We start from the raw sequence: 26,942 nt of genomic DNA, 5'->3' as shown, positions 1-26,942 counted from the left end.
GCTAATGGGACCAGGAACTGTGGAAAGGCTGTGGAGGAAGTGAGCAGTGTCCTGAATGTAGGATCGAAGCTTACGGACAGTGGTATGTAGATGTCGATCAGATTACGTTTGGGTCAACCCAAATGAAGTGGTCCAATAAAAATTAAATTGGTTGCTTGACTATTTTTAAATATTTCAAGTTTTTTATGTGAGATTACCCTATAATTGAGAAGTTCAAAAGAGTTTTTTAAAATTTTTACCTTTTACCTTTTACCTTTCACCTTTACTGAATGGCAGCCATTTTCGTTTGTAAGCGCGCGAGGATGTTTCAGTTTAGAGATGTCAGCAAAAATATGAATATCTCTGCACTGGGTTAAGTTACAAAATTGCAATTGACATTATTGTTTTTAGAAAAGTGTCCTCTACAACACTTTTTGTTACACAAAATACCCTAAATTAAAAAATAATCAGTCAAAATGACCTCCAAAGTTTGGTATCCAAGTTTTCAAGAGAGTCTGCCCCCCCCCCCCCCCCACCCTCCATCGTTAGATATCATACACGACTAGCCTCATACAGAGCAAGAATACTCACATGTTTCCTTAATTTTTTATGAATTTTTGAAATTTGAAAATTTTCGTTTTTTGTGTAGTTTGGTGTTAGTTATCAAAGGTGGGACTGAATATAAAAATATGATTATTGCACAGTTTGTTCACCTATATTATAACATCGCACTGTAAAAATTTCAACATTGATATCTGACTGTGAACAAAGATATGAATTTTTGAAAATGAGATAATTCACATTACCCTACAACTGATCTTACGGCTGTTGCCTATTCATATGTGATATTGGCAGGATATAATCAATTATTATTGAAGCAAGGTACTGAATTATATACAAAAAGTGGAAACATCACTGAAATTAACATTTATATTATTTTGACATACTTAAAATAAATATTTTCAATTAACATCCTTTGGGACGTGACTGTTCCTAAACCTGGTGGTGAATGTTAAGAACAGTTATTTCTTCAGACAGCTTCTTTGATATAGAATAAGACCTCCCAGTTGCTGTGGTAAGTTGAAGCACTGAAAGTTTCCTTAAAACATTTTTCATTGGTATCCAAACTATGTCACTGGTAGATTTCTTGAATGATGTTCTTGGGCTATCAGGGTGGTAAAAATGCACAGAAACATCATTGTTTTCCAAACTTATTCTATCAACCTCTGCAAGCCACCACTGTCCATTGTACACACATGCCAACATGTTATTCAACATTAAAGACAGAGATGTAATTTTACTGACACAATAATCCTCATAAATTTCAGTTTCTGATTTTACATAGCATCGAACTAAGTTTTCTGCAATGCTAAGGAATTTGTGGAAATGCCTTGTTCCTTTTATTGCTATTCAGTTTTCAAATCTGGTTGAAGTGTTGTTTTCATATGCAGAACCACTTCTTCTTTCTTGATCAGAAAATAGGTAATGCCTTTAATATTATCCTTGCAAAAGACATACATGTCCTGTACTGCGATAACTTGGTCTGTGGTTGGTCTTCATAAGCAGGCTTTACGTACTTCAGGTTTTGTTGTACCTCCCACTCCATCACGTGCATTTTTACCATGGCAAGATGCAAAAAAGAGCCATTGAGCCTCCAACCCAAAGTCTGCTTTGTGGTTGCACAGATTTGAAAAATTCTTTTTGTTATTATACTGACCACCACTTCCACATGAAAATTGTATCAGCTTCTCAACCTTGGGAAAATTTTCTTTTATGTAATTCATTACATACTTTTGAAACATATCTACAGCCAAAGTGTTGTGCTCCAAGTAGTCACTTAGAATGCAAATTGAAGAACTGCAAACTTCATCTTTATCATTTTTAAAGTAGAGAATAAATGGATGCACTGTTGCCTGGTCATTGACCCATTGGTACCCATGTAATGCATCCTGAATCACAAATGTAAAATTCTCTGCAAAATCGGGTAGCACTATGCATTCAGTTTAATGAAGTTGTGCTTTTTTGTCCTTCAAAAACGTACTTTGGATTTTAGAAACATTGTAGTGACTTTTGAGTTTTTGTAAGTTATCAATTAAAGATTCCAAGTAATCTTCCTGAGATTTAACCACTTTTATCATTTCTGCCCTGTCAGTTGTGACCCACTGTTTGAAGGTAATACTGTCTGGTATTTCCTCATCATATTCGTGAAGCAATTCAACAATTCAATAATGGTTTCCTTACTAGGGCATTTATTACGCAAATCCATCATGCAGTCATAACTGTTACAGTCACAGACCATTAAATCTAGTAATGCTTTTTAGTTAATATCACCGATTATTGCACCCACAATCATCAGTTTGACATTTTGATGATATAAAGAAACACATACGGAGTGTGTCCCTGAGGATCCAGCCAAAATACACCACTTAGGGTGGAGGTCACAAAATTTTGACCTTCCAGTTTTGCATTCAGGATGAGAATTTTTAAAAGCTACATAAAGTTCATTTAAATTTGACAGCACTAGTCATTTCTGCTATGTTACCATAACTTCATTTATAACAACTCTTTTGCTATCTTAGCAACCAGGCCACATTCTACTGTTTTTATCATCTTCAAAAAACTGCTGGATCTTTTTAATTGTTTCTTCACTTTTACCTACTCCTTTCTTCTTTCCTAAAACTGGAAGAATGTCTTGCTCTTTCACTAATTTTTCAGTTAACATTGAATTCATGAACTATTTTTTTCTCTTGAACATGAGACAGGGAGCAATCTTAAAATTTTAACTTTCAGAAACTAGAAAAAGGCTGAAGTGAAATGAGTGCAGCCTAAGACTTCAGTATTGCTCATAACAATGTTTCTCATTCCGAACCACACACACTACTGCCCAAAGGAGAGGAGTTGTTTGACCACAGCCACCTACAAGCAGCAAATGATCGCTACATTGTTTAACAAGCAAGAAGGGACCCACATCAAACAGCAGGTGCAGTTACAACCACATTTAACAAGGCTACAAGGCACACAGTTTCACGCTCCACATTGGCACTGCAAATGCGTTGGGATGGTCTCTTTGCTTGATGACCGGTACCTTATGCTCTGTTGATACCTTCGCATCAGCGGCTCTGTTTGTGATGGTGTCAAGAACATAGGGACTGGACCATCGAGGACTTGAGTCAGACACTCTTCTTGAATGAAAGCAGATTCAGTCCGACAAGCAAACGACACCAACTTGAGCTCGTACACTACATGATCAAAAGTATCCGGACACTCCCAAAAACATATGTTTTTCATATTAGGTGCATTTTGCTGCCACCTACTGCCAGTTACTCCATATCAGCAACCTCAGTAGTCATTAGACATCGTAAGAGAGCAGAATGGGGCTCTCCACGGAACTCACGGACTTAAAACTTGATCAAGTGATTATGTGTCACCTGTGTCATACCTCTGTATGTGAGATTTCCACACTCCTAAACATCCTTGGGTCCACTGTTTCCAATGCAATAGTGAAGTGAGGGGACATGTACAGCACAAAAGCGTACAGGCCGACCTTGTCTGTTGACTGGCAGAGACCGCCAACAGTTGAAGAGGGTCGTAATGTGTAATAGGCAGACATCTATCCAGACCATCACACAGGAATTCCAAACTGCATCAGGATCCACTGCAAGTGCTATGACAGTTTGGCGCCAGGTGAGAAAACGGATTTCATAGTCGAGCGGCTTCTCATAAGCCACACATCTCGCCGGTAAATGACAAATGACGCCTCACTTTGTGTAAGGAGTGTAAACATTGGACAATTTAACTGTGGAAAAACGTTGTGTGGAGGGATGAATCACAGTGCACAATGCGGTGATCCCAAGGCAGTGTGTGGATATGGCGAATGCCCGTTGAATGTCATCTGCCAGCATGTGTTGGGCCAACAGTAAAATTTGGAGGCGGTGGTGTTACAGTGTGGTCATGTTTTCCATGGAGGGGGATTGCACCCCCTCGTTTTGCGTTGCACTGTCACAGCACAGGCCTATATTGGTGTTTTAAGCACATTCTTGCTTCCCACTGTTGAAGAGCAATTCTGGGATGGCGATTGCATCTTTAAACATGATCGAGCACCTGTTCATAATACACGGCCTGTTTTGGAGTGGTTACATGACAATAACATTCCTGTAATGGAGTGGCCTGCGTAGAGTCCTGACCTGAATCCTATAGAACACTTTTGGGATGTTTTGGAATGCCAACTTCATGCCAGGCCTCACCGACCGACATCAATACCTCTCTTCAGTGCAGCACACCGTGAAGAATAGGCTGCTGTTCCCCAAGAAACCTTTGAGCACTTGATTGAACATATGCCTGTGAGAGTGGAAGCTGCCATCAAGGCTGATTGTTGGCCAACACCATATTGAATTCCAGCATTACCAATGGAGGGCGCCACGAACTCGTATGTCATTTCCAGCCAGACGTCTGGATACTTTTGATCACATAGTGAATTTCAAGGAGAAAAAGGCACACTTCCAAGATATTAGCCCCAGATTTGGGCCATAATTCTCATAATACTCATTTATGAACTTCCGAATGTCCACACCCGGTAGCTGAGTGGCCAACGCGACAGACTGTCAATCCTAAGGGCCTGGGTTCGATTCCTGGCTGGGTCGGAGATTTTCTCGGCTCAGGGACTGGGTGTTGTGTTGTCCTAATCATCATCATTTCATCCCCATTGACGCACAAGTCGCCGACGTGGCGTCAAATCGAAAGACTTGCACCAGGCGAACGGTCTACCCGACGGGAGGTCCTCGTCACACGACATTATTATTACTTCCAAATGTCCAGCTTTTTAACTTTCACGTGTACTGGTTGTTTATCAGTCACTGTGCCCCACTGTAGCAACCTAATGCCATAGCAGCGGAGTAATAATCAAAGCCAATCCTATTGATGATGAGACATTGAAGGCAGAGAGGATGTTTTGACATCATTTTTGAGAACACTTTGTTCTACATGAAAGATAGTAATATGAGAATTTAATTGTCAACTTCAGGCACATAGTCATTCAATATTATTTCAACAGTATTCTCGTGTTGATATTTTGCAGCTGCATACACACCTCAAAATCAGTGACTAAACCTAAGTAACTGAAGAATTATTATGAAGTGAAATGAAATGAAGTTACTGACATTTGATTTAAAATTTAATCTTGTCATTCATGTTGAAGAATTGTACATCTCCTGCAAATGTGCTCCATGTTAACACCCAAAGAAAGTAATACACTACAGAAATGTTAATAATGATATAGTACTATGCTAATTATTTAATGATACACTCTTTCTTTTCATTCCTTTACTCTGCATTTGTGAATCACAGCATAAAAATGTTCAAAGCAGAGAGATATTTGGCACCAGCTGCAGGTTAGAAACCCTGAACTTCGACACACAGAACAAATTATCTTTACCAATGTCAAAACTGTATTTCATAAACCTCTTGCTCATTCCTTTGTATAGTACTTCGCACTTGAGCATAAGTGACTGCAGGGGGTCAGAGCAAGTGGCAAACACTGATTCGTACTAAAGTTTAAAAGGCGTGCCGTCAGAACGTCATGGTCATAACAGCATACTGTCAGAAGTATGGCCCAAAGCTTGTCATGTTGAAGGAATCATCAATAAATAGTGGTGCTTCAGTGTAATTATTGTCTCTGAACAAACGTTTCATTTCTGTTTGTCTTATTGCGTATTTCTTTTGGCTTGTCTTATTGCGTATTTCTTTTGGTTACCATCTGCACTAAACTACAGCAGTTCTTTCTGTGTATGAACAAAGTGTCATTGAGCTGTGATATTCGGTGGTGATTCATCATGTGAAGTAATTTTTGTCATTTAGTTTTGAACACCAGAGTGTTGTCCTTGTCTTTGCCTATGGCTTATTGCTATTTTTCTCAGAATTTCAAACACCTTACACCTTTTTATGTCAATGAAACCTATGAAATCATCTTGACTTTCCTAAAGTCTCACCTCCATTGTCAAGCATAACTTCAAAATTGCCTTTCTGTGTATGATCCAAGTGTCATTGAACTATGAGATTTGGCAGTGATTCATTACCTTTACTGCCTTTACCTTTGCTAAAGTGAAACTGACTAGCTTGTTGCAGATTCTCTTTCTTCTTCTTTTCTTCTTCCTCTTTCCAGTTGTTAGTGCCCTGCCTCATAGTTCTACACACTACCTTGAGTAAAATTCTGGTTGTCATTCCCCGTAATGAATTTAGAAATTTCTGTAGGAATTTTACGTATACTACTACCTCGTTTCATCGCATGTTTTCTGTAGCTCCATAAAACTCTGAATCTAATACTGGAATCCCCGTGTACTTCTAATAAACTCGTGTCATCTTCTATCTTGTCATCAGATATTTTCTTTTTCCCCTTACCCTTAATGGCCATCAGTGTACTCTTTCCAGCAATTCGAACTGTTCTCTGCATTTAATTGTGAATTTCCCTTTTGCATTTGTAGTACTGTCCCCTTTGCTTTTAAATTTTCTGATAGTTATTTTTATTTTTATTTATGCTGAATCTGTTCTGCTGACAGCCATTTCCTGATGAAGTTCTTCGGATTTTTCCTGCAGCCATTTATCTTCAGCTTCAGTACTCATCCTATTGATTACATTTCCTTAATTTGTCAGTCATTGAAGAATTTCTTTCATTACACAAAATTTCCTTGCAGTTAGCTTTCTTGTACCAATATTTGTTCTATCTTATATATTTTTTTGTGTATATCCATTCCTTGTCAGCTAAACCAGCCATCGTCAAATTCATTATTGTGTTATCACAATCGTGTAAGAAGTGTGAACATATTCCATAACTGCTTAACACTCCTCCTGATTTTAACTGAATCTTCTGTGAAAAGCACCAAAAAATAAATGTCTGAAGATGGCCTTGTAAGCTGAAAACTGGATAACACAACAAAAGTAATAATGTGGAACAAAAGCTAACTAGTGCTTTTCATTTATTACTCCTCCTGATGGTTTTCGTAAACTTGAGCCTACTTGTCATCAGCCGGCTGCGGTGGTCTCGCGGTTCTAGGTGTGCAGTCCGGAACCGTGCGACTGCTACGGTCGCAGGTTCGAATCCTGCCTCGGGCATGGATGTGTGTGATGTCCTTAGGTTAGTTAGGTTTAAGTAGTTCTAAGTTCTAGGGGACTAATGACCACAGCAGTTGAGTCCCATAGTGCTCAGAGCCATTTGAACCATTTTTAGCCTACTTGTCATAACTAATAAATTATGATAGGAGTCTATATCTGCTACTGGGTACATCCGCAGCTTGTGGTCTAGTGGCCAGTGTTGCTGCCTCTGGATCACGGAGTGCTGGGTTCAATTCCTGGCCGGGTTGGTGATTTTCTTTGCCCGGAGCTGGGTGTTTGTGTTTTCCTCTTCATTTCATCATGATGTTGCATCTGGGTACAGCTTAGTACAGTATCAGATTTCGGACTCTGTCTCATCTTGATACAATGCATCTGGTGTCATCCTGTCTCTCTTCCGTTTCCCCAAGTAAACCAGTATATCACTTCGTCTTGTGAATTATGGGACGTGTGTTTACTATTACTAGCTGAAATTTGTTGCAGAACATAGCAGTCTTTCTCCACATGCATTCTGGTTCCTGAGTCCATATTCTCCCACTGTTCTGCATTTTATTCCTTCCCTTACCATAGCATGTAAAGTACTCAAGCGTATTAGATTTTCATCTCTGTTAACATACTGAATTACCCATTCAGTTTGTCTCACACTCTATCTTGTCACCTTGGGCTTGTGACATCAACATGTATAACTGAACTATTGTTGTTGGAGAAGGTTTGATACTGACTATGATGTGAGAGATAAAATCACTGGGAAAGGTAAAATCACTGGAGTGTTCACAGTAAACACCCCCCCCCCCCCCCCCACACACACAAATTCCTATTCATAATGAATTCTGTTGATATTACTTTATAGTCATCTGAGCAGATAATTATATCCTCTTTGTATTTTGCTTCACTATAGACTGAACTTTTGCACTTTCCCCTTCAGATTTTCTAACTTTTCTACCATTTTCAGACTTTTGACTTTTTACTCTCCAATGCTTGCAGTTGATAATCAAAGAAATACTTAAGAAAAATCAATTCTTGTTCATAGTATTTGTCAATGTGCAAAAAGTGTTTGACAGTGTAAAACAGTGCAAGATGTTTGAAAGTTTGAGAAAAATGGGGTTATCCTATGTGGAGAAATGAATAATAAATTATATGTACAAGAACTAACAACAGTGGAACACAGGAAAGAAATGCTATCATTAAAAAGGGTGTAAAACAAGGGTGCAAACTTTCCACCCTACTATTCAGTCTGTACGTAAAAGTGGTGATGGAAATGAAAGAAAGGTTCAAGAAAGGCATTACAGTTCAGAGTGAAAGGATATCAGTGGTAAGATTTGTTAATGACATTGCTATCCTAAGTGTAACTGAAGAATTATTACAGGATGCATTGAATGGAACAAACAGTCTAATGAGTGTAGGATATGGATTGAGAGTAAACCAAAGAAGATACAAAAGTAATAAGGAGTAGGAGAAATGAGATAAGTGATAAACTTGCCAAAATTTGGGAACACAAAGTGCCTGAAGTTAAGGAAGTTAACTATCTTGGAAACAAAATAACAAATGTCATACGAAGCAAGTACGACACAAAAAATCAAATTAGTACAAGCAGAGGGTATTCCTGGCCAAGAGAAGTCTGTTACTGTCAAACATCAGTGTTAACCTGAGGAAGAAATTCCTTAGAATGCACATTTGCAGCACTTAATTATATGGCAGTGATTCATGGACTAACAGAATAAAAGCATTTGAGTGTGCTGCTGTAGAAGAATGTTGAAAATTAGAGGGACTGATAAGAATTAGTTTGATTCTTTATTAGCCATTGACCACAAGTAGTGCAATGGGCTTTATATTTATATACAGTGGCAATCACCACATTAATTACTATTCACATTGCATGTACAAGTAATTTGTCCTATATTAACCTGTTGTCCAGAATTTTAAAGCTAATACTAAAACTCAGTTTGTACACTACTAGTATCCAACAATCCTATTAAACTGTAGAATGGATTATTTATTAACTATTTATGCAACTTTTAAAATTGGCAAAAGGTGTATTAATTGCAGATTGTGGCATTTTATTTAAAAATTTCAAACGATTCAGGATTTGCTTCTCTGGAGAACCTTTGGAAAAACAATGTATGGAGAAGTGAAAGGATGATAGGACACCTGTTCGGACAGCAGACAATTATTTCCATGGTAGCAGAGGGAACTGTTGTGGGTGAAAACTGTAGGGAAAGTAAGAGAGTGGTATATGTCTGACAAATAATTGAAGATATAGGGTGCAAGTTTTATTCTGAGATAAAGAGATTGGCCCAAAAGATGAATGTGTGGCATTCAAGCTGTAGAAGACTGAGGATGGCGAGGAGAGACAGAATCTTTTGCCAATAGAGAAGTAATCGTGGCACTTCTGCAATTACAGGCTACATCTCCTACAGTTACACATTGTACGTCGTTTATGCAAAGGTTTCATTTGCCGTCTACTTCCTCCTGTTGTAAAACACTGCTGATTCTTCCATCTTTAGACACAGTTTACTATTTGAATAGCAAGTTGATGTCCTGAATCTCTATTTGTTCCTCCATCATAAAGGTCATCTGCAGAATGAGGGTGACACATTGCAACAGAAGCCATTGTTGTATGATTTGTAGTCAAAATCTTCACACACACACACACACACACACACACACACAGAGGGAGAGGGGGAGGGGGAGGGAGAGGGGGGGAGAGAGAGAGAGAGAGAGAGAGAGAGAGAGAGAGAGAGAGAGAGAGAGAGAGAGAGAGAGAGACTGTTTATTGATTCCTACAGCCTTATATGAGCCCATGTCTCCAGATGTCTCAGTCCACTGTCACTTTGCAGCACTATAATCACCTGTTTCTTCCTCATTTGCTTCTTCCTGTTCTTTTGCCCTCACAAAAAAACTATGTGCTTTTTCATTGGATTCTCATCCTAATGTTTGATACCAACTTTTTAGTTTTCAGTTTACAAAACTTCTATTAATCTTCTTGTCTGCATGTATTTTTTTTTCCACAGTCATTTTATAGACTGAGGCTCTGACTTTTGTAGAGGCATTGTTTTTCAAACCATTGATTATCTTGTCAACATAGTAGGAACACCACGGTGCTATTCCCTTCATTCATATCATTTTGCACAACTCATTGGTGAATATTTCATGATAACTTTGAAGTTAGTGACATTGAATATCATTATAACTTTTACAGCACCACCCTCCTCCCTCCTCCCTGCTCCCCGACCTTCCAATTTATGCTCGTGAGAAACGTGTTGATACATACAAGTAAAAATTGATATCTTGCAACAGTTCCTACTTAAGAGGACAGTTGTTTTTAATAGTAGGTAATAAATGTACTTGCAATTTCATTTCATCCGTAATATTCAGAAGGCAAATAAGGCTTTTCATCTCTGTCCCCTCAATATTATATGTAAATAAAACCCGTAAAAACTTCTTGATAATTGTAGAATGTATCAATCTGCTGATGATAATAGATTGTATGCAAAGAAATGGAAGTTGTGGTCCATTTTTGGGTAAATACTTTTATTTATTTTGAAAACTAGAAATATGCAGCTTTTGTGTCTGGGTCAAAAGAATTGTAAAGCTCATTACATTTACCAAAAATTATTATTTCAAGTCCAACCTTTCAAAGTAATTTCATATAATATGGTGTTGTGTACTATTAATTGTTGTATTTTTCTTGCAGCATCTAATGGAAAGGAGGATACGACCTTGGATTAACAAAAAAATTATAGAATATATAGGTGAACCAGAACCTACATTAGTTGACTTCATTTGTTCGAAGGTTTTGGCAGGTAGTGCACCACAAGGCATTCTGGACGATGTTCAAATGGTAAGTTCTATTAATGAAGTCTTGTTTATTATACTGCTCCATCTTGATCATGATCAAGACGGAACATTAAAATAATAAGTACTTTCCCTTATAATTTTATGTCATTATTTGTAATATGGATGCGAACCTTTCACTTCATCAAAACTTAAACTTCTTCAAGCAAACTTTATAATACAGTTATTTTTGGTAGTAGTGAAACTGTTTGCCAATTAAGTGGCAAATCAATGATGAATGGAAATGTGCGAGTACAAAGGAAAGAGAGAGTAAATCTGTTGAAAAATATTGAGGAATAATAAAATATGTGATTTTTCTTCTTCTTCTTCTTCTTCTTCTCTCTCTCTCTCTCTCTCTCTCTCTCTCTCTCTCTCTCTCTCTCTTGTAGTAGTAGTAATGGTAGTAACATCATCATTTAAAGGTGGCTGTTTGCAGAAAATTTATATCAAGATTCCAAATAAGTGACAATAATGCTATATGTGTCCTTTTGCCATTTATAAAGATAGAACATGAAAATTAATATTTTTAATTTGTATTGATTTAAAATTAGTGCTGAGAATAAAAAAGTTGCACAGTTGGAAAGTGAAGACAAGACGCTGTATACAAAGTGAGGTGATGGGGCAAGGGGGGGGGGGGGATATTTAGGATAGTCAGAAATAGGCTGATAAGCCTGTAAGGATGTTTTAGGGTAGGTTGCACTGAGAAATAATTGTTAATGAAATGATAGATACATCGCAGCACCAGTTCTGAGTTAATAAGCATTGAAGTTAGACAACCAGACTGTTGCTTGCACAAATTTATGTGGTGACACCAGAGATGTTGGTGCCAAACATGGTCTTCATTTGGTTTCCTACATCTGAACAAGAGAGCAGTACAGAAATTGGGCATGGGATGGTAGTAAGAATGAAAATCAGCCAAAGGATGAGCAATCTCGCGAGCAATCATCTGAAATACACTATGAGAACTGACACTAATTGTACCTGGTGGTCCACTTGAATTTGTGTGTGCATTGGCCTGATTGGGTAACTTCAATGCTAATTATCTCAGAAATGGTGCAACGTATGAAATTTTTTCTTAACAATTATTTCCCAGCACGACCTACTCTGCATGACCCATACAAGCTCTTCAGACTCATTCTCACCATCCTTAATATACTTTTTGAAGAGAACATTCTAATGAAAGAACTGGAAACTGATGAAGGACCTGGAAAAAGGCCACCATTTAGTTTATGAAGGGTAACGTATAAAGTTCTTGACCTGAGACAGTAATGATGTTGATAACAATTAAAATTTATTTTTGCTATGTAAGTTCATGTCGAACACTAATGACTAAAGAGTAAACTTGATATGTGCAATATTTTTTTATATGGTGGTATTAATTACTTACATTTTGTTGAAATTAGTAAACTGCAACACAGTACCATTCATAAAATTTTTGTTTTGGATGGTGTATTACCAGTGGAAATTCGCCCAGAATTTGTGAAGAGGTGTAAGGAATTTGCCCCTTCTTTTTCAACAGTTAAAAAATTAAAATTTGATTTTATATATGTTGAAACTTATCCATATACTGAATGTTAGAAAACTACATGCACTGATGAAAGCAGAAAGTATACAATTGGACAGTTGCTGTAACTGTGTTGGAAGTAGGACTATAGTACATTTTAGGTAAAGAATTAACTGGGAGGGAGCTTAGTGCAAGATGGGTGCCACATTTGTTAAATGCTGACTGAAAATTAATGTTTGAACCTTTTGAAAGAATTCCACTGATTTTTCTGTGCCATATTGTAGCATTTGAGCCATATTGTAACTATTAATGAGAATAGATAATCCTTTTTATGTCAGAAAGGAAATGGCAGTCAAAGCTGTGGGTGAAAGCTGGTAGTCGTGGCAAAATAGATTATATCTTCCAGAAATATTGTGGCTGGTATTTTTTTGGATACAAAAGCAATCATTTTTATCTGAAGATGATTTATGGCAACCATAGATGGCTAGTCAGCAGATCTTCCAGAATTCCACTTCTAGGGTGGAAAGTACTCACTGGAGAAATTATTGGAAAAAGTGCTGAAGGGCCTTAGAAGTAAGTGATTGTCTTTGTTAAAACGGACTTTGCTTATAAATTCCTGAATAATGGCGGTATATGTGAAGTAAATATATCCTTTCCCAGCTGTGGACCTTTCTTGGACCATAATAGCCTTATCTGCTGATACCTTTGCGGCATGGTGCTGCTGTTAGTTGTTGAAGACGGTGGTTGTGCTTCACGTCCATGGAATATGAACAATGAACTGTGATTCATTTTCTATGGAACAAGAGACAAGTGCCCATCGAAATCCACAGAAAAAATGCAGCACATATATGGAGAGAAAGTCTTGCTTTGAGAGATTGGTGGTGGTGGAGGTGGTGGCAGTAGTGGGAGCTCACAGAAAGGGCAAGGAGACTTGCATGACAATAAGTGTTAATGGAGGCCACGTTCATTGTTGACTGACGAGAACATTTCCTGCCTAGATGCAATGGCGAAAGTGAATTGGCATCTGAACCTCAACGACATTTCTTGGGAGTTTTGGCATTTTGTATGGATGTGTTTACAGCATTGTTCACACACCCTTGGGGTGCCGGAAGGTTTCGTGAGTGTGTGCCTAAGCAGTTGGACAACATGATGACACACCAGTGAATGATGATGTCCCTGAATCACTGCAACAGTGTGTGGAGGAGGGCGAGTTTCCTGGACCATATTGTTATTGGCGGCAGAACATGGATACTGCATTTCATGCCAGAATTGTAACTCTACAGCATGGCGCTGCTGTCAGTTGTTGAAGATAGTGGTTGTTCTTTACTTCCTTAGTGGAGAAACATCTGGGTTCCATGTGCCAAAAAAAAAAAAAAAAAAAAAAAAAAGGGGGGGGGGGGGTTCCACATCATCTGTTGTGAAAGTGATGTTAATGGACTTCTGGGATAACCATGGACTGTTCCTTCTATATTTCATGCCACTAGGTGCAACCATCAATGCTGTCAGTTATTGTTGCACACTGTCACATCTGCAGGCTGCTATGAAGAAGAAATGCAGAAGGATTCTTAATGTGGATAATGTGGTTGTTCTCCACAACAGTGCAATGCAACTTGTGTCAATGAGAGCTACCAACAAGCTCCACTCATTTCAGTGGAAGAGTCTGGACTACCCACCACACAGGCCAGAACATGCGCATAGTGGACTCCTTTTTATCATTTTACTAAAGATGCTCTTGGCAGGACAGCAATTAGTGTGCAATGATGAAGCCAGGACAGCAGTGTGACAGTGGTTCCACAGTGAACTCTACCACAGGACCATCTCATATTTAGTGCTGTGATTGGATAAAAGTCTGAAACAGTGTGGGTGCTATGTGAAAAAGTTGTGCAAGGTACTTACAGTAGTACTTACAGGGTGTTTCACAGTTCATGTCACACACTTTTAGAGGCTGTAGATCAAGTTTTACATAGGAACCCATGTCTGGAAACATCTTCCATACTTTCCAGGCTGAAGGAGAAGGATAAATGTATCAATTTGAGGCAAAGGTCCCTGTACCAGGAATGAATGAATCGAAAGTTACAAGTGGAAACTGTTATGAGTCCCCAGACAGTGCAGTACGTGTACTGGTACTGGTTTTATTAAGATTGTAGGGAAAGCAACTTTCAGAGGTGACAATATGGATCAAAAAAAGAAAAAATGTGCAGTGCACATGGACTGTAAAATGCTTGTGTTAAGAGCTATGAGCACCTCTTCAACAGAGGAGATGTGTTTCACAGTAATGAAGATTAAAAAGTTCTCATAGCTCCTCAGGTAAGCGTTTTAGAGCCCATATTTACTGGACATTTTTCGTTGGTCCATATTACCACTTCTGAAAGTTGCCTACCCCACAGCCTTAGCAACAACAGTACCAGTACATGAATTATCCTGACAGAGGTACCAGAATGATTTCTACTTACAACTTTAGACTCATTCATTTTCAGCAGAGGGGCCCTTACCTCAAACTGACTCATTTATCCCTCTCCGTCATCCTAGAAAGTTTGTAACATCATAACGGAATCACCTCTGTATATACATACAGAACCTGGCATACTGGGGAATAGGTTGGCTGCAAGAGGACAGTCACCTTATTTCTGGAACAAAATTTCCGAATTGACAAAACTTAGAGGTCAGGTGCATTTCAAGGGTTTCTTTTCTTGAATTTGTTGCACACCGTTGTAAATAGCTTGCATAGTCAAGATAGGTAACTTAGCTTCAGACAGAACTTTAGTACAAAAAATTACATTGACCTTAAAACTAGCTGTATTACCTTTTATTCAAATAACAAGGATTGGAAAACTAAACAGGGTAGTAGCAATGTCAAACAGTGAAGGTACTCTAGAGGTTCTGACAGATACAGTGGTAACTATGACACTTCAATAGGATGTTTCATTGCTGCGTGTAAAAAGTGCTTCTAGGTATTTCTGTGAACATGTAAGCATTTACTTCACGACGACTTTTTTTGACTCGTCTGTGACAAAATGGCTCTTGCAATTAAAGCCATGTAGAGTTGCGGCCCAGGTACAATAGCTCTGCGTTTCCACTTGTGTGCCTGTCGCCATGCAGCTGTAGCTTGCCCCACATGGAAGAAGAGGCACCCACTGTCAACACAGGTGTGAATGGAATCATTTGCACACTCATATTGAGGAAGAGGTACAACATACACGCATGCCTCTACATGTGTGTGGGACAAGCTACACTACATCCGCACAGCCCCTAGCAGCAAGGCGTACAGGTGTAAGCCGTAAGACTGATGGGGCTGCTTCTTGTATTGGTAAAATTCAACCCTGGTGGCCACGACGTGCATGCGATGGTGATAGGAGCGAATATCAGTTGTCAAAAGACAACGAGTAAAGTTCCTGCAATGGGACCAACTGCTGTAGCACATAATATGAAGTGGGACAAATCCTTGATGACAGCAGTGTACACCTCCACATCTGTAGTGTGTGAGGTGTGAAAATGCTGCCGTAGGTGATGTTCATATGCCTACCAGTTTTCTGCTGCTTCATTGAACAGCAGGAATTGAGGAGAAAGCTGAGTCAGAGATGAATTTTTGGAGAGCAATGCCGGCGAAGCCTGTTGCATGATCGTGGCAAGGTCCTTCTGTTGCTCCACCAATATTTGAATCAGAATCTCTATACCATAACAAAATGTGAAAAGCAACTGCACAGCACATGAAGGTACGACCCTATTCATCGCCAGTGTGTTCTGTTCCCACAGAGAACACCATACAATGACTGATACAACAAACTTTACTAAGTCTAGAAAACAACTTATTATAATGGGTACAAAATAGTCTAGTAACACATATACAGAGGTAAATATGTGACTTAGTTGGAGGTGGCTGGGCCTATCTCCAAAAGCTGTCAGCTGGCAATTAGAGTGCACAGACAAGAGGCTATGTGTACTTTCCATGAGTGGCGACCTGTGATTGATGTTTAACTTCTAGTGCATCTGCTGATTTCTGTGGTGCGCCTTACGACTATGTGCCTGGATGTCAGATGTGGATATGTGCAGATCACTACACTTACAGTGCACACCTTTCTTGATCATGTAAGACACAACAAAGTCACGTATGCTCCACAGCCTTGTAATACCATGAAATTTAAACTATTTGTGCACTTTGCTTTGAGTTCCAAGTAGGCAGAATTTGCTTAAGTGTCAGTGTATCGACTTTTCAATAAGTCTTCTCCATAATATTGATGCTTATGTTCAGAAAAAATATTTGTGTTTTCAGTACATCAAAACAGTAGTTATGTTTATATGCAAGCATTTGTTATGTTTAAAATGGGAACCTGTTGTTTGTTTTATGAGTGGTCTGTCAATATTGACACAAGAAATTTGTTGATTTTATGTAAAATTTTTAAAATGTTTGTTCCTTTTAAAACTATAAAATTAAAAGGAGACAGATGGTTTGCCAAGGAGGCAAAATTTCAGTACTGCTAAAAGACATGTCTTGCTTTGTTCTGCTCATCCTGGGGTCTGAGCGAGCTCCACTTCCTTTTTAACCTTCTCCAAACTATTGCTTTTTCCTCCCCAAGGAAAAAAAGTGGAGCTGATTAATTACACCAGCCCTCTATTAATAGAGATACAGAAAATTTGTGAAGTCTTACTCGGTATCTAAGTTCAGTGTTGCCTCAAAGAAGTTCTACTTAATTTTGTTCAGTGCAGGTGACTTCTGATGTTGCCATGTCTCAGGAGGATCTGTTGTAGCCATTTCAGTTTCTGGATGATATGATGATGATGATGATGATGATGATGATGATACTTTCTCTGACAATATTGCAATAATTTTCTAGTATGTGGTCGCATTTGTGCTCATGTAGTGTGTTGTGTCTTGTATTTCCTACCTGCTTCTTATTTGTTATTTAACACATCGAGATAAAAATAGGAAAACAATTTTACTTAGTAGGTAGCAGAGGACAGAGTATACAAGTATGCTCTTACTGTTTATTCACCCTCCCCCTCCCCAAATCTTCTTTTTATAGTATTTCTGTTCAGATTCAAATGTCTAAATTGATGTGTTACTCTTTTTATTCCACTCAGTGACCAGTGATTTTATTATTAGTTTTTGATTGATCATATTTGTCTTTCCTCACTTCACTGCCTGTAGGCTACATTTTAGTTAGAAAGTAGGATCAAATCAGTTACTTGTGATTGTTTCTAGATATAAGTGTTTCTGCAGTGTCATTTTCACATTTTATGTATAAACACACTGTGCGGATGTTACATAGTGTGTGTTCAGCTTATTAATTTGTATTTAATTGCCCCACTCTGTGGCATCCACACACAGTTGACCATTAGCTGAGTGTACATTTCCTGTTGGCAAGTATTTTACAAAGATGGTTATTATTTGTCAGTGAGAACAAAAATGATTCACATTAAGTTAGGTGCCTTTTGTATGGCTGATGTTTGTCCAGAAGATCGAATGCAAAAGTCTTGTGCCTATCTTGTAACTACTGCAAAAAAGTTTATTTTCTGGGTCATTAGTAGCGCCCCCCCCCCCCCCCCACACACACACACACAGTTTCTACAGTTCATGAGATTGATTTAAAACATTGTAACAAAAATGTACTCTTTCAATCTCACTGGGGGATGATGTCAAGACATTGAGACCAGGCTGTAACACCTGCCAGTCTCATTATGAGCAACTTTGTGAAGAAACTTTGAAATTTAAACCTGTTTATATTTTTGTAAGGAGTCAGATGATGGATTGTATCAAGTATTTGTCTTATAGAATGCAAAGTGAACAAGCGAAAATTCTTTTCACCAATAACAAAGGAATGACAATTGCTATGGGTGATACGTTAGACAATTTCCATATGGTTTGGTCTATCTTTGACCTGAATTTGTGTCTCATATTGTGAAACTGCAGTGAATCATAGTTGTTAATAAGGTGTAGCTATTTTTATTTTTATTTTTATTAGTAAAATGGAAAGCATCACTCCTGACCCATGTACTTACTTTCTTAGCAAAATTGCTGATATTGTAACTAAAAGGAAAGAGTGATGACACAGGAGTAAACTGATATGTTCCAGGTAGTGTTTTTTCCCTTTGATACTAACATAGCATAATCTGTATGTTTTCTGTACATATCAGCGTGTATTTTAATTAAAATTTTCTGATTGACAGGTTCTCGATGAAGAAGCGGAAGTGTTTGTTGTTAAAATGTGGCGGTTACTGATATATGAAATAGAAGCAAAGAAATTAGGACTTGTAAAATGAACATTTTAGACAATAAATTTGTACAAAGTGTATGTAGGAAGACTTCAGACAGTGAAGAAAAATGACATGAAAAACTAGTGCAGATTGAATTGAACAGTGACTGGTTCTGCCACTTGCGTGTTTTGGGTGATGACTGAATGATGTTTCTTGACTGTGGGGATTGTGCATTGGTACTTCCCCTAGGAACTGTGCCAACCCGACTGTGAAATGTATATAAAAATGCTAATGTGGGTTGTATTTAAATTTTGTAATTTAATTTTTTCATTTTGATTCAAGATTGCACATTGTGATCAATATAGAAACTTTTGTAATTTTGTGTATTTATTTTATTTCAGTAAGTTTTATTAATACAGAACATCTTGTAATAAACAACCTTTTTTTTTTTAAAAAAAAAATAAGTGCATACAAAGGCCAGTGCTTCGCCCTTTGCTTTTGTGTGCTAAGTTATCAACTTTTGATGACAATAACAAAAACATGTTTGATAAAGCAGCATGACGATCCTGCTGGAAAACCCAGAATTCTTGGGGAATTACATTAACACGGAAAAATCAGGAAATATCAACGAATTTCAGGAATTTCAAATCTTAGGTTAACCTAGCATTGAGATTGCATTTTACTGAATTTTATAAATCACAGATTTTAAAATATTTCATGTTTTGAAGTATGTTAATTATATAAATATTATTCCATATAAATTATCGGTTTAAAAACTGGGATCAAACTATCTCAGCTGAGAGGGAATAAAGTCGTAATTGCGAGATGCTCCCTCTCCACTCACCATTAATTATCAGGAACTTATTATGATGCCATCTTTCTCCCCATGTCTGGAATTATCAGGGAAATACTTTTCAGTTTTCAGTAGCCACCCTGTAAATAGGCATAAAATTTAAAGCTACTAATAGTTAAATAGTTCATTCAGCATTTCATGAAATTCTAGAAATGTAGATAATAGTGTATAATATGAAAAATCGTACCTCATAGCTTCATTTTGAATTATCAGAAAACTAGCTGTTTGTCTAACATTAGCATTCTAATATAAATGAGCATAATGTTTAAATCTTTACACCAATCAAGCTGATTTATGATTTTGGTTGGTAGTGTGACTGTTAGAGAAACAAGGCTGAAATGAGGAAAAGGGGAAAAAAGATGAAATAGGGACTACAAAATACTTATTTGTGGACAAGAAAATGTATAGATACTGCTAATTTAAAGTGGAACATTTCAGGCAAGAAACATTTCTAAAAGGTTGAGGTCTATTGTCACTGAACTAGTGCTGAAATTTGGAATTACTTCTATAGAACCGAGCGAGGTGGCGCAGTGGTTAGACACTGGACTCGCATTGGGGAGGACGACGGTTCAATCCCGCGTCCGGCCATCCTGATTTAGGTTTTCCGTGATTTCCCTAAATCGCTCCAGGCAAATGCCGGGATGGTTCCTTTCAAAGGGCACGGCCGACTTCCTTCCCCGTCCTTCCCTAATCCGATGAGACCGATGACCTCGATGTCTGGTCTCCTTCCCCAAGACAACCAACCAACTTCTATAGAGTAGAAGTTTATGAGATACATAGAAGGGCACAAAGAAAACTACAAGAAATGGTTAATCAAGCATAATGAAGTTAACTTCATATAAGTATTATCAGCAGTGGGGAGTATAATGTAAGTTCATCTAGTTCTGACCTTTCGTAGTGACGAATGTTATGAAACTACAGGCTCCTCTTCAAAGAGAAAGTCACTTGGATAGGAGTGTGACTGCTTATGTGCGTAAACCATAGTGTATGTTTTCATGTTACACATTATTGTGTTTTGTCACTCTCTTCAAACCTAGTCAAATCAAGTGACGCAGTGTACTGCTGAATTGCTAGAATCACACTTTGAAAGCCACTAAGTTTTTTCATGGTTTCCCAAAATCAGTTAAGGGAAATGCTGGTATGGTTACTTTGAAAAGGACCTGGCCACTTTCCTTTTCCAGTCTGAGCTTGGGTCTCCAGTGATATTTCTGCTGGACAATTTCAAACCCATATCTTCCTTATATGCTGTTTGATCCTTGTTATTGCTGAATTTATTAAAATTTTTTGTCCAAGGTACGAGAAAAGAACTTCATGACATTCTACTTCTGTGTGTTCAGTTGTATGTTTTGTTTAATGTGAACTGAATTTCTTTCATGGCTGGGAAACAGCAACTAGCTAATTTAGCTCATGCCTACACTGTGTTTCATTAAAATATCTCATTAGGTACCGGTGTCCAAATTTATTTTGTCATGTTGCTGGTGTGGCTGTGGTGCTGCTAGAGGTCAGTTATTTTGGCATGTGAGTGCACCCCCCCCCCCCCCCCCCAGGTATTAAGCTCTTTATTCCATGCATACCCTCTTTCTACATTTATATCATCACAGCACACAAAAGGCCATCAACAAGTTTTTCTCAGTCATTGCAGATAGTATTAGTCTTGTGACTAATCCACAGGTGTGTGAAGTAATATCCAAAACTTACCTGACTTTGAATTTTGTGTACACATGGTTAAGAGTACACTGAAATACTGCTGGGTGTCCCCATGCAGCCTTCTTGCAACAGTGTATAATGGGGCTGTGAGCTGAGTGATTTTGTTAATAGGTGGAAAACATAGTTCCGTTGTTACGTTTTTGGTTTTGCAATTGCTGACCTGAAAGAGCAGACTCTCTTTATGAAGTGTTGTTTTAAATGTGGGGACACCATTTCAAAAACACACCAAATGTTGAAATAGGCATTTGGAAACACCTTTTTTCCTAAGTGTTGAGCTACTCCAGAAAATTATTGCCCAAGAAATTACTGAGCGAAAATATGTAAAATATGTTAGGAGGTTGACTTTTCTGTTTCCATTACTAGAAATTCTAAAGTAGCAAAAGCAGCTGATCATAATCGTCTGAGAAGCTCAGTAATATGCTTCTTTCAGTTATAGGCTTGTCAGTATGTAGACCCAAAAGTTTTGAGCATTCTGACCTTTTTACTGATTCCTATTCATGTGCTACACCAACTGTTAGCATGACTCTATTGGTTGTACAGAACTGAATATAGTGTTTTCTCAAAATTTTGGTGAGGGTCCATTTTCAGGGAACCACTTAATAATCCTTTGAAAAATTTCATTAAAACTTGTCTTCTTGCACTCTAAAGTGATTTATTATAAAACTTGTAATGTCTGAGAAAATGCCAGTTGTGCTTTATGAATGTTAAGTGGAAGAAATAGGAGTGGATCCAAAACTGAACTCTGTGAGACCTCTCTCCATGATTTTTCCCCCCGCCACAAAAATATTCTACCCTTTCAACATTGTTAGAATTATTCAGCACAAATTTTCAGGTTCTGTTTGTTAGGTATGATTCAGATAAGTTCCTTGTAAAGCCACTAGTTCCATGAAACTTACGTTTTTGTAAGAGTAACTGATCTATACAGTCAGATGTCTTAAAAAAACGACAGAAATACCAACTGGTGATCTTTTGTTATTTAAGGCTTGTTATATTCGGTGAATGAATGTATAAATAGCATTTCCAGTCGAGCAACCTTTCTGGAATCCAAACTTTCATGTGCTACGTAAATTGTGTCTATTTTAATGTGAGGCTACCATTTTAGTTAAAGATGATAGTAAAGAAATTGGTTGATAACCAATTAAGTTTTCCATGTCACCTTTCTTACGAAAATCATTACTTAACTGATCCTCAGTTTTCTTCCTCATTTGTCATGAGATAAAAAGGAATAAGGTAGAGGTAAAAAGAAATAGAGGGTGAGTCAAATAAAAACCTTAAATATTTTTTAAAATATTATTTATTGTGCAGAAGTGGTACAAAGCTGTATCACGTTTCAACATAATCTCCCCCACGCTCAGTGCAAGTCCTCCAGTGCTTACAAAGTGCATAAATTCCTTTAGAAAAAAATTCTTTTGATAGTCCGCACAACCACTCGTGCACCGCGTGGCATACCTCTTCATCGGAACAGAACTTCTTTCCTCCCATTGCGTCTTTGGGTGGTCCAAACATATGGAAATCACTTGACACAAGGTCTGGTGAGCATGGTGGATGAGGAAGACACTCAAAATGCAGGTTTGTGATTGTTGCAACTGTTGTACGGGCAGTGTGGGGCCTTGCATTGTCTTGTTGCAAAAGGACACCTGCTGACAGCAATCCACGTCACTTTGGTTTGATTGCAGGCCGCAGATGATTTTTTAGGAGATCTGTGTATGAGGCACTGGTGACAGTGGTCTCTCTCTAGGATGTAATGCTCCAAATGACGCCTTTTTTGTCCTAAAAGAGTCAGCATAACCTTCCCTGCTGATGGTTCTGTTCGAAACTTCTTTGGTTTTGGTTGTGATAAGGAATAACACCATTTCTTGCTCGCTCTCTTTGTTTCCGGTTGGCAGACGTGAACCCAGGTTTCGTCCCCAGTAACGATTCTTGCACGGAAGCCATCACCTTCTTGTTCAAAGTGCCGAAGAAGTTCTTCACACGTATCAATACGCCGTTCTCTCATTTCAGGAGTCAGCTGCCATGGAACCCATCTTGCAAACACTTTGTGAAACTGGAGCACATCATGCACAATGTGGTGTGCTGACCCATGACTAATCTGTAAACATGCTGCAATGTCATTCAGTGTCACTCAGCAGTTTTCCTTCACTATGGCTTCAACTGCTGCAGTGTTCTGTGGAGTCACAACTCGTTGTGCCTGACCTGGACGAGAAGCATCTTCCTGCTGTGACAAACATGCATCACTGTACTGAACCTTCATTTGTCGATGAATTTAAATAGGTTTCACACTTTCACTACGCAAAAACCGAATAATAGAATGCTGTTCTTCCCTGGTGCAAGTCGCAAGTTGGGCAGCCATCTTTATACTGCTACTGCAACGGTATGTGTGCATCTGCACTATGCTGCCACCTACAAGCCATTCTGCACGCTGTTTGTAGCATGCTTTCCAACTTAGAGAATAACAGTGTGAAATTTTGATTTGTTATTACAAATTTAAGGTTTTCATTTGACTCACCCTTGTATGTACAAGAACCAAAATGGAATGGTAGTGGAAGGCTAAGAACAAAGAGCTAGTAGTAGAAAGGGTGTACTCCAAGGATGCAATCTTTTGTGTGTGCTGTTCAGTCCCTTTATTGAAGAAGCAACGACATGGAGAACACAGTCGAGAAGCAGTGCAATTACCAAAATATCATTCACAAACAACACCACCACCTACTTTTATGGTGACCTTTTGTGGGTACGCAAGTCAAATTTTGTGGCTCTATCTTTGTTAGTTTTTCCGTTAGGATGCATTGTGTTCCAAAGTGCAAGCAAACTGGCGAATGTTGAGAGAATCAAGAACTATGCTGGGGTTGAGTATCTTCATTTGCAGGGGAATGATGCCCAAGGAAATTGCAGAGGACATGCAGAATACACTTAAGGACGGTGTTCCATCTTACACAACAGTGAAAATCTGGGTGTCTGACTCCAAACATGGAAGAAAGAGTGTGGAAGGTGCGCCAAGTAACAGGTCTGTCACCTTTGCCACTGATGAAACAGTGACTGCAATTCATGATATGATTTTGCAGGATCGTTGAACTAAGTTGCAGTACATTGAAACCACATTTGGAATCTCCAATGGGCGTGCTCATGACATTGTTGTGAATATTTTGGGAATGTGCAAAGTTTCATCTCTGTAGGTCCCAAGAAACTAGAATGCATATCAGAGACTGGAGCATGTGCGGAGTTGTCAAGAAATTGTCCACCAATTTGAAGCAGATGAAGACGACTTTCTTGCGAGGTGGATGACTGCAGGTTCAAATTGTTAAGTCATCTGCCATATTCTCCAGATTTGGCTCCATCAGACTTTTTTCTTTTCCCAAACCTAAAAAGACCTCAAAAGATGACGATTTGACAATGATGATGCAGTGATTGATGCTGTAAACACTTGGTTGGACTCAAAGTTTTAAGACCTTTTATTTTATTGGTTTGCAGAAGTTATCTGAGCACGCCCGCAAGTGTATTCGTGTACAAGAGTTTCATATTGAATAATAAATTGATATTATGAAATTTCTGTCATTCTTTATTTGTTAGGCTAGAAACTTTATGAGCTATAGAGGGTAGCAGCTGTGGGGGAGAAGACATAGATTGGAATGCATCAAAAAGATAATTGAGGACCTAGGATGCGAGTGCTGCTTTGAGATGAAGAGGTGGCTCAAGAGAGGAATTTGTGATGGTCCATATCAAACATGTCAGAAGACTGATGACAAAAAATAATAATCTTTCTGGAAAAATTTCCTGTGCAAGTGATGCATTACATACAGGATGATTCAGCTAAGCCGTGAACCTCAGGTATTTCCTAAGCCATTTAAGATATCAAATGGATTGTGAAAAAGTGCTCACAAAATGATGTATAGTACCTTTCTGTAGATATTTTACGTAGGGAGATGTTGTTATCAACTTCGCTTTTTCGGGCAGAACTTTGATTGTATTTCACTCATCAAAGTCCGATTAGTTTTTTGCAGAAATTACAATATTTAGAATTTTTTATTTCTCTCTTTTGAATATGACTGCACCTGCTGTCTTGTGCCAAAGTTTTTGTTGTTATACGAGGGGCGTTTGAAATGTCCATGCAAAGTCCGAGAAATAGCATGAGTCGCGTATCGAGGTCATGTTTAGTTAGTAACATCTTTGGAAAGAACGCACACCAAGTTTCAGCCATATTGGTCTATTTCTTTGTGATTGGCATTCATGTGAATCAAGGAAGTTGAGTGATTGTCAAAAAATGGACGAAAAAGAATTTTGTGTGCTGATTAAACATTACTTCATGAAAGGCAAAACACCTCAGGAGACTAAAGAGAAGCTTGGTAAACATTACGGTGACTCTGTACCTTTGATTAGAACAGTTTATAGTTGGTTTCACAATTTTCGGAGTGGTGATATGCGCACAAGAGATGCTGAACGTCCTGGATGCCCTGTGGAGGTTACGACTCCAGAAATCATTGATAAAATCCATTATATGGTGATGGATGAAAGAAGAGTTCAGGTGCGTGAGATTGCTAGTGCTGTGGGCATCTCAAACGAACAGGTACATAATATTTTGCTTAAACATTTGGACATGAGAAAGGTCTCCGCAAGATGGGTTCTGCAATTGCTCATGCTTGACCAAAAACGGCATCGTGTGAAGTGTTGCAAGGATGGTTTGCAGCTGTTCAGGAAGAATCCACAGGATTAAGCGTCGATTCGTCACTGTGGATGCTTGAAATGCGAGCTGCAAGAAAACACTGGCAGTTGGACCGCAAAAAAGTCCTTTTCCATCACGACAGTGCACCAGCACACACCTCAGCAGTTGTGGTCACAAAATTAATGGAAATAGGATTCCAACTCATTTCATATCCCCCCTATTCTCCAGATTTGGCTCCCTTGGACTACTATTTGTTCCCCAATTTGAAGGAATGGGTGGTGGGACAAAGATTTTATTCAAATGGGGAGGTGATTGCAGCAACTAATAGCTATTTTGCAGACTTGGACAATTCCTATTATTCAGAAGGGATTAACAAATTAGAACAGTGTTGGATGAAGTGTATAAGTCTAAAAGGAGACTGTCGAAAAATAAAAAAGGTTTACCCTAAACACGTAAGTAGTTTTTATTTTTGCACGGGCTTTTCAAATGCCCCCGTACAAACCTGGTGTTACAGGCTGATGGGACTAGGTAGGGGATAGGTACCAATGGAAATGAAGCTGTGTGAAGTGGCTCGAGTCTTGCTTGGATAGCTCAGTAGAGCACTTACGCATGAAAAGTTAGAGACCCAGTTCTGCATATAGATTTATTTGCGGGGAAGTTCACATTGCTGTTCCATGGCTCCTCTCTATGACTGTATGCTTGTCCTCTACTTCTGATGGATGTAGTCCTAAAGCTGAACATTTCTAGCATTCTTTTTCTGTTAAGGGAATGTAGTTCCATTACAAATCACTCTGGATGTGTGTTCTTAGTATTTCCTATGATTGCCAATTGCCCACTTTAACAGTAATATCTTTCCATCTGTGTATGCACAATATTTTCCTTTTTTTATGTGGAAGACCAACAGCCAATCCTGATTCGGGAGTCAATCCTTGGTGTGTCTTCCTGCATTTCAGTAAAACTTTGGTTTGTGACTTGTTTATTAAAAAGAATCACTCATGAATTTCTTGTCAAAGCTTCCCACCAGATAATATACATATAATTCTCTGGTAACACTTCCCATGGTTGGTTTTACATCTGATGCATTTACCCCTTAAAAATGATTTGTTGAATTCTATTTA

General features: G+C 38.4%; 1 protein-coding gene across 3 annotated transcripts in view; it reads left to right on the top strand.

The window, feature by feature from the left end:
- The window catches only part of LOC126263730 (RNA-binding protein 25), a 212,324-nt gene extending 193,337 nt beyond the window's left edge, over positions 1-18,987 (top strand). For all 3 annotated transcript variants that reach the window (XM_049960890.1, XM_049960891.1, XM_049960892.1), the window contains 2 exons: positions 10,775-10,921; positions 18,584-18,987. In XM_049960890.1, the coding sequence (XP_049816847.1) occupies positions 10,775-10,921; positions 18,584-18,676 (240 nt within the window). In that variant the 3' untranslated portion in view covers positions 18,677-18,987. The remainder of the gene's footprint in view (positions 1-10,774; positions 10,922-18,583) is intronic.
- Positions 18,988-26,942: the final 7,955 nt, after the last annotated feature.

Source organism: Schistocerca nitens, chromosome 6 (assembly GCF_023898315.1).
Source record: "Schistocerca nitens isolate TAMUIC-IGC-003100 chromosome 6, iqSchNite1.1, whole genome shotgun sequence".
Taxonomy (NCBI): domain Eukaryota; kingdom Metazoa; phylum Arthropoda; class Insecta; order Orthoptera; family Acrididae; genus Schistocerca; species Schistocerca nitens.
This window is presented reverse-complemented; position numbering and strand designations above follow the sequence as displayed.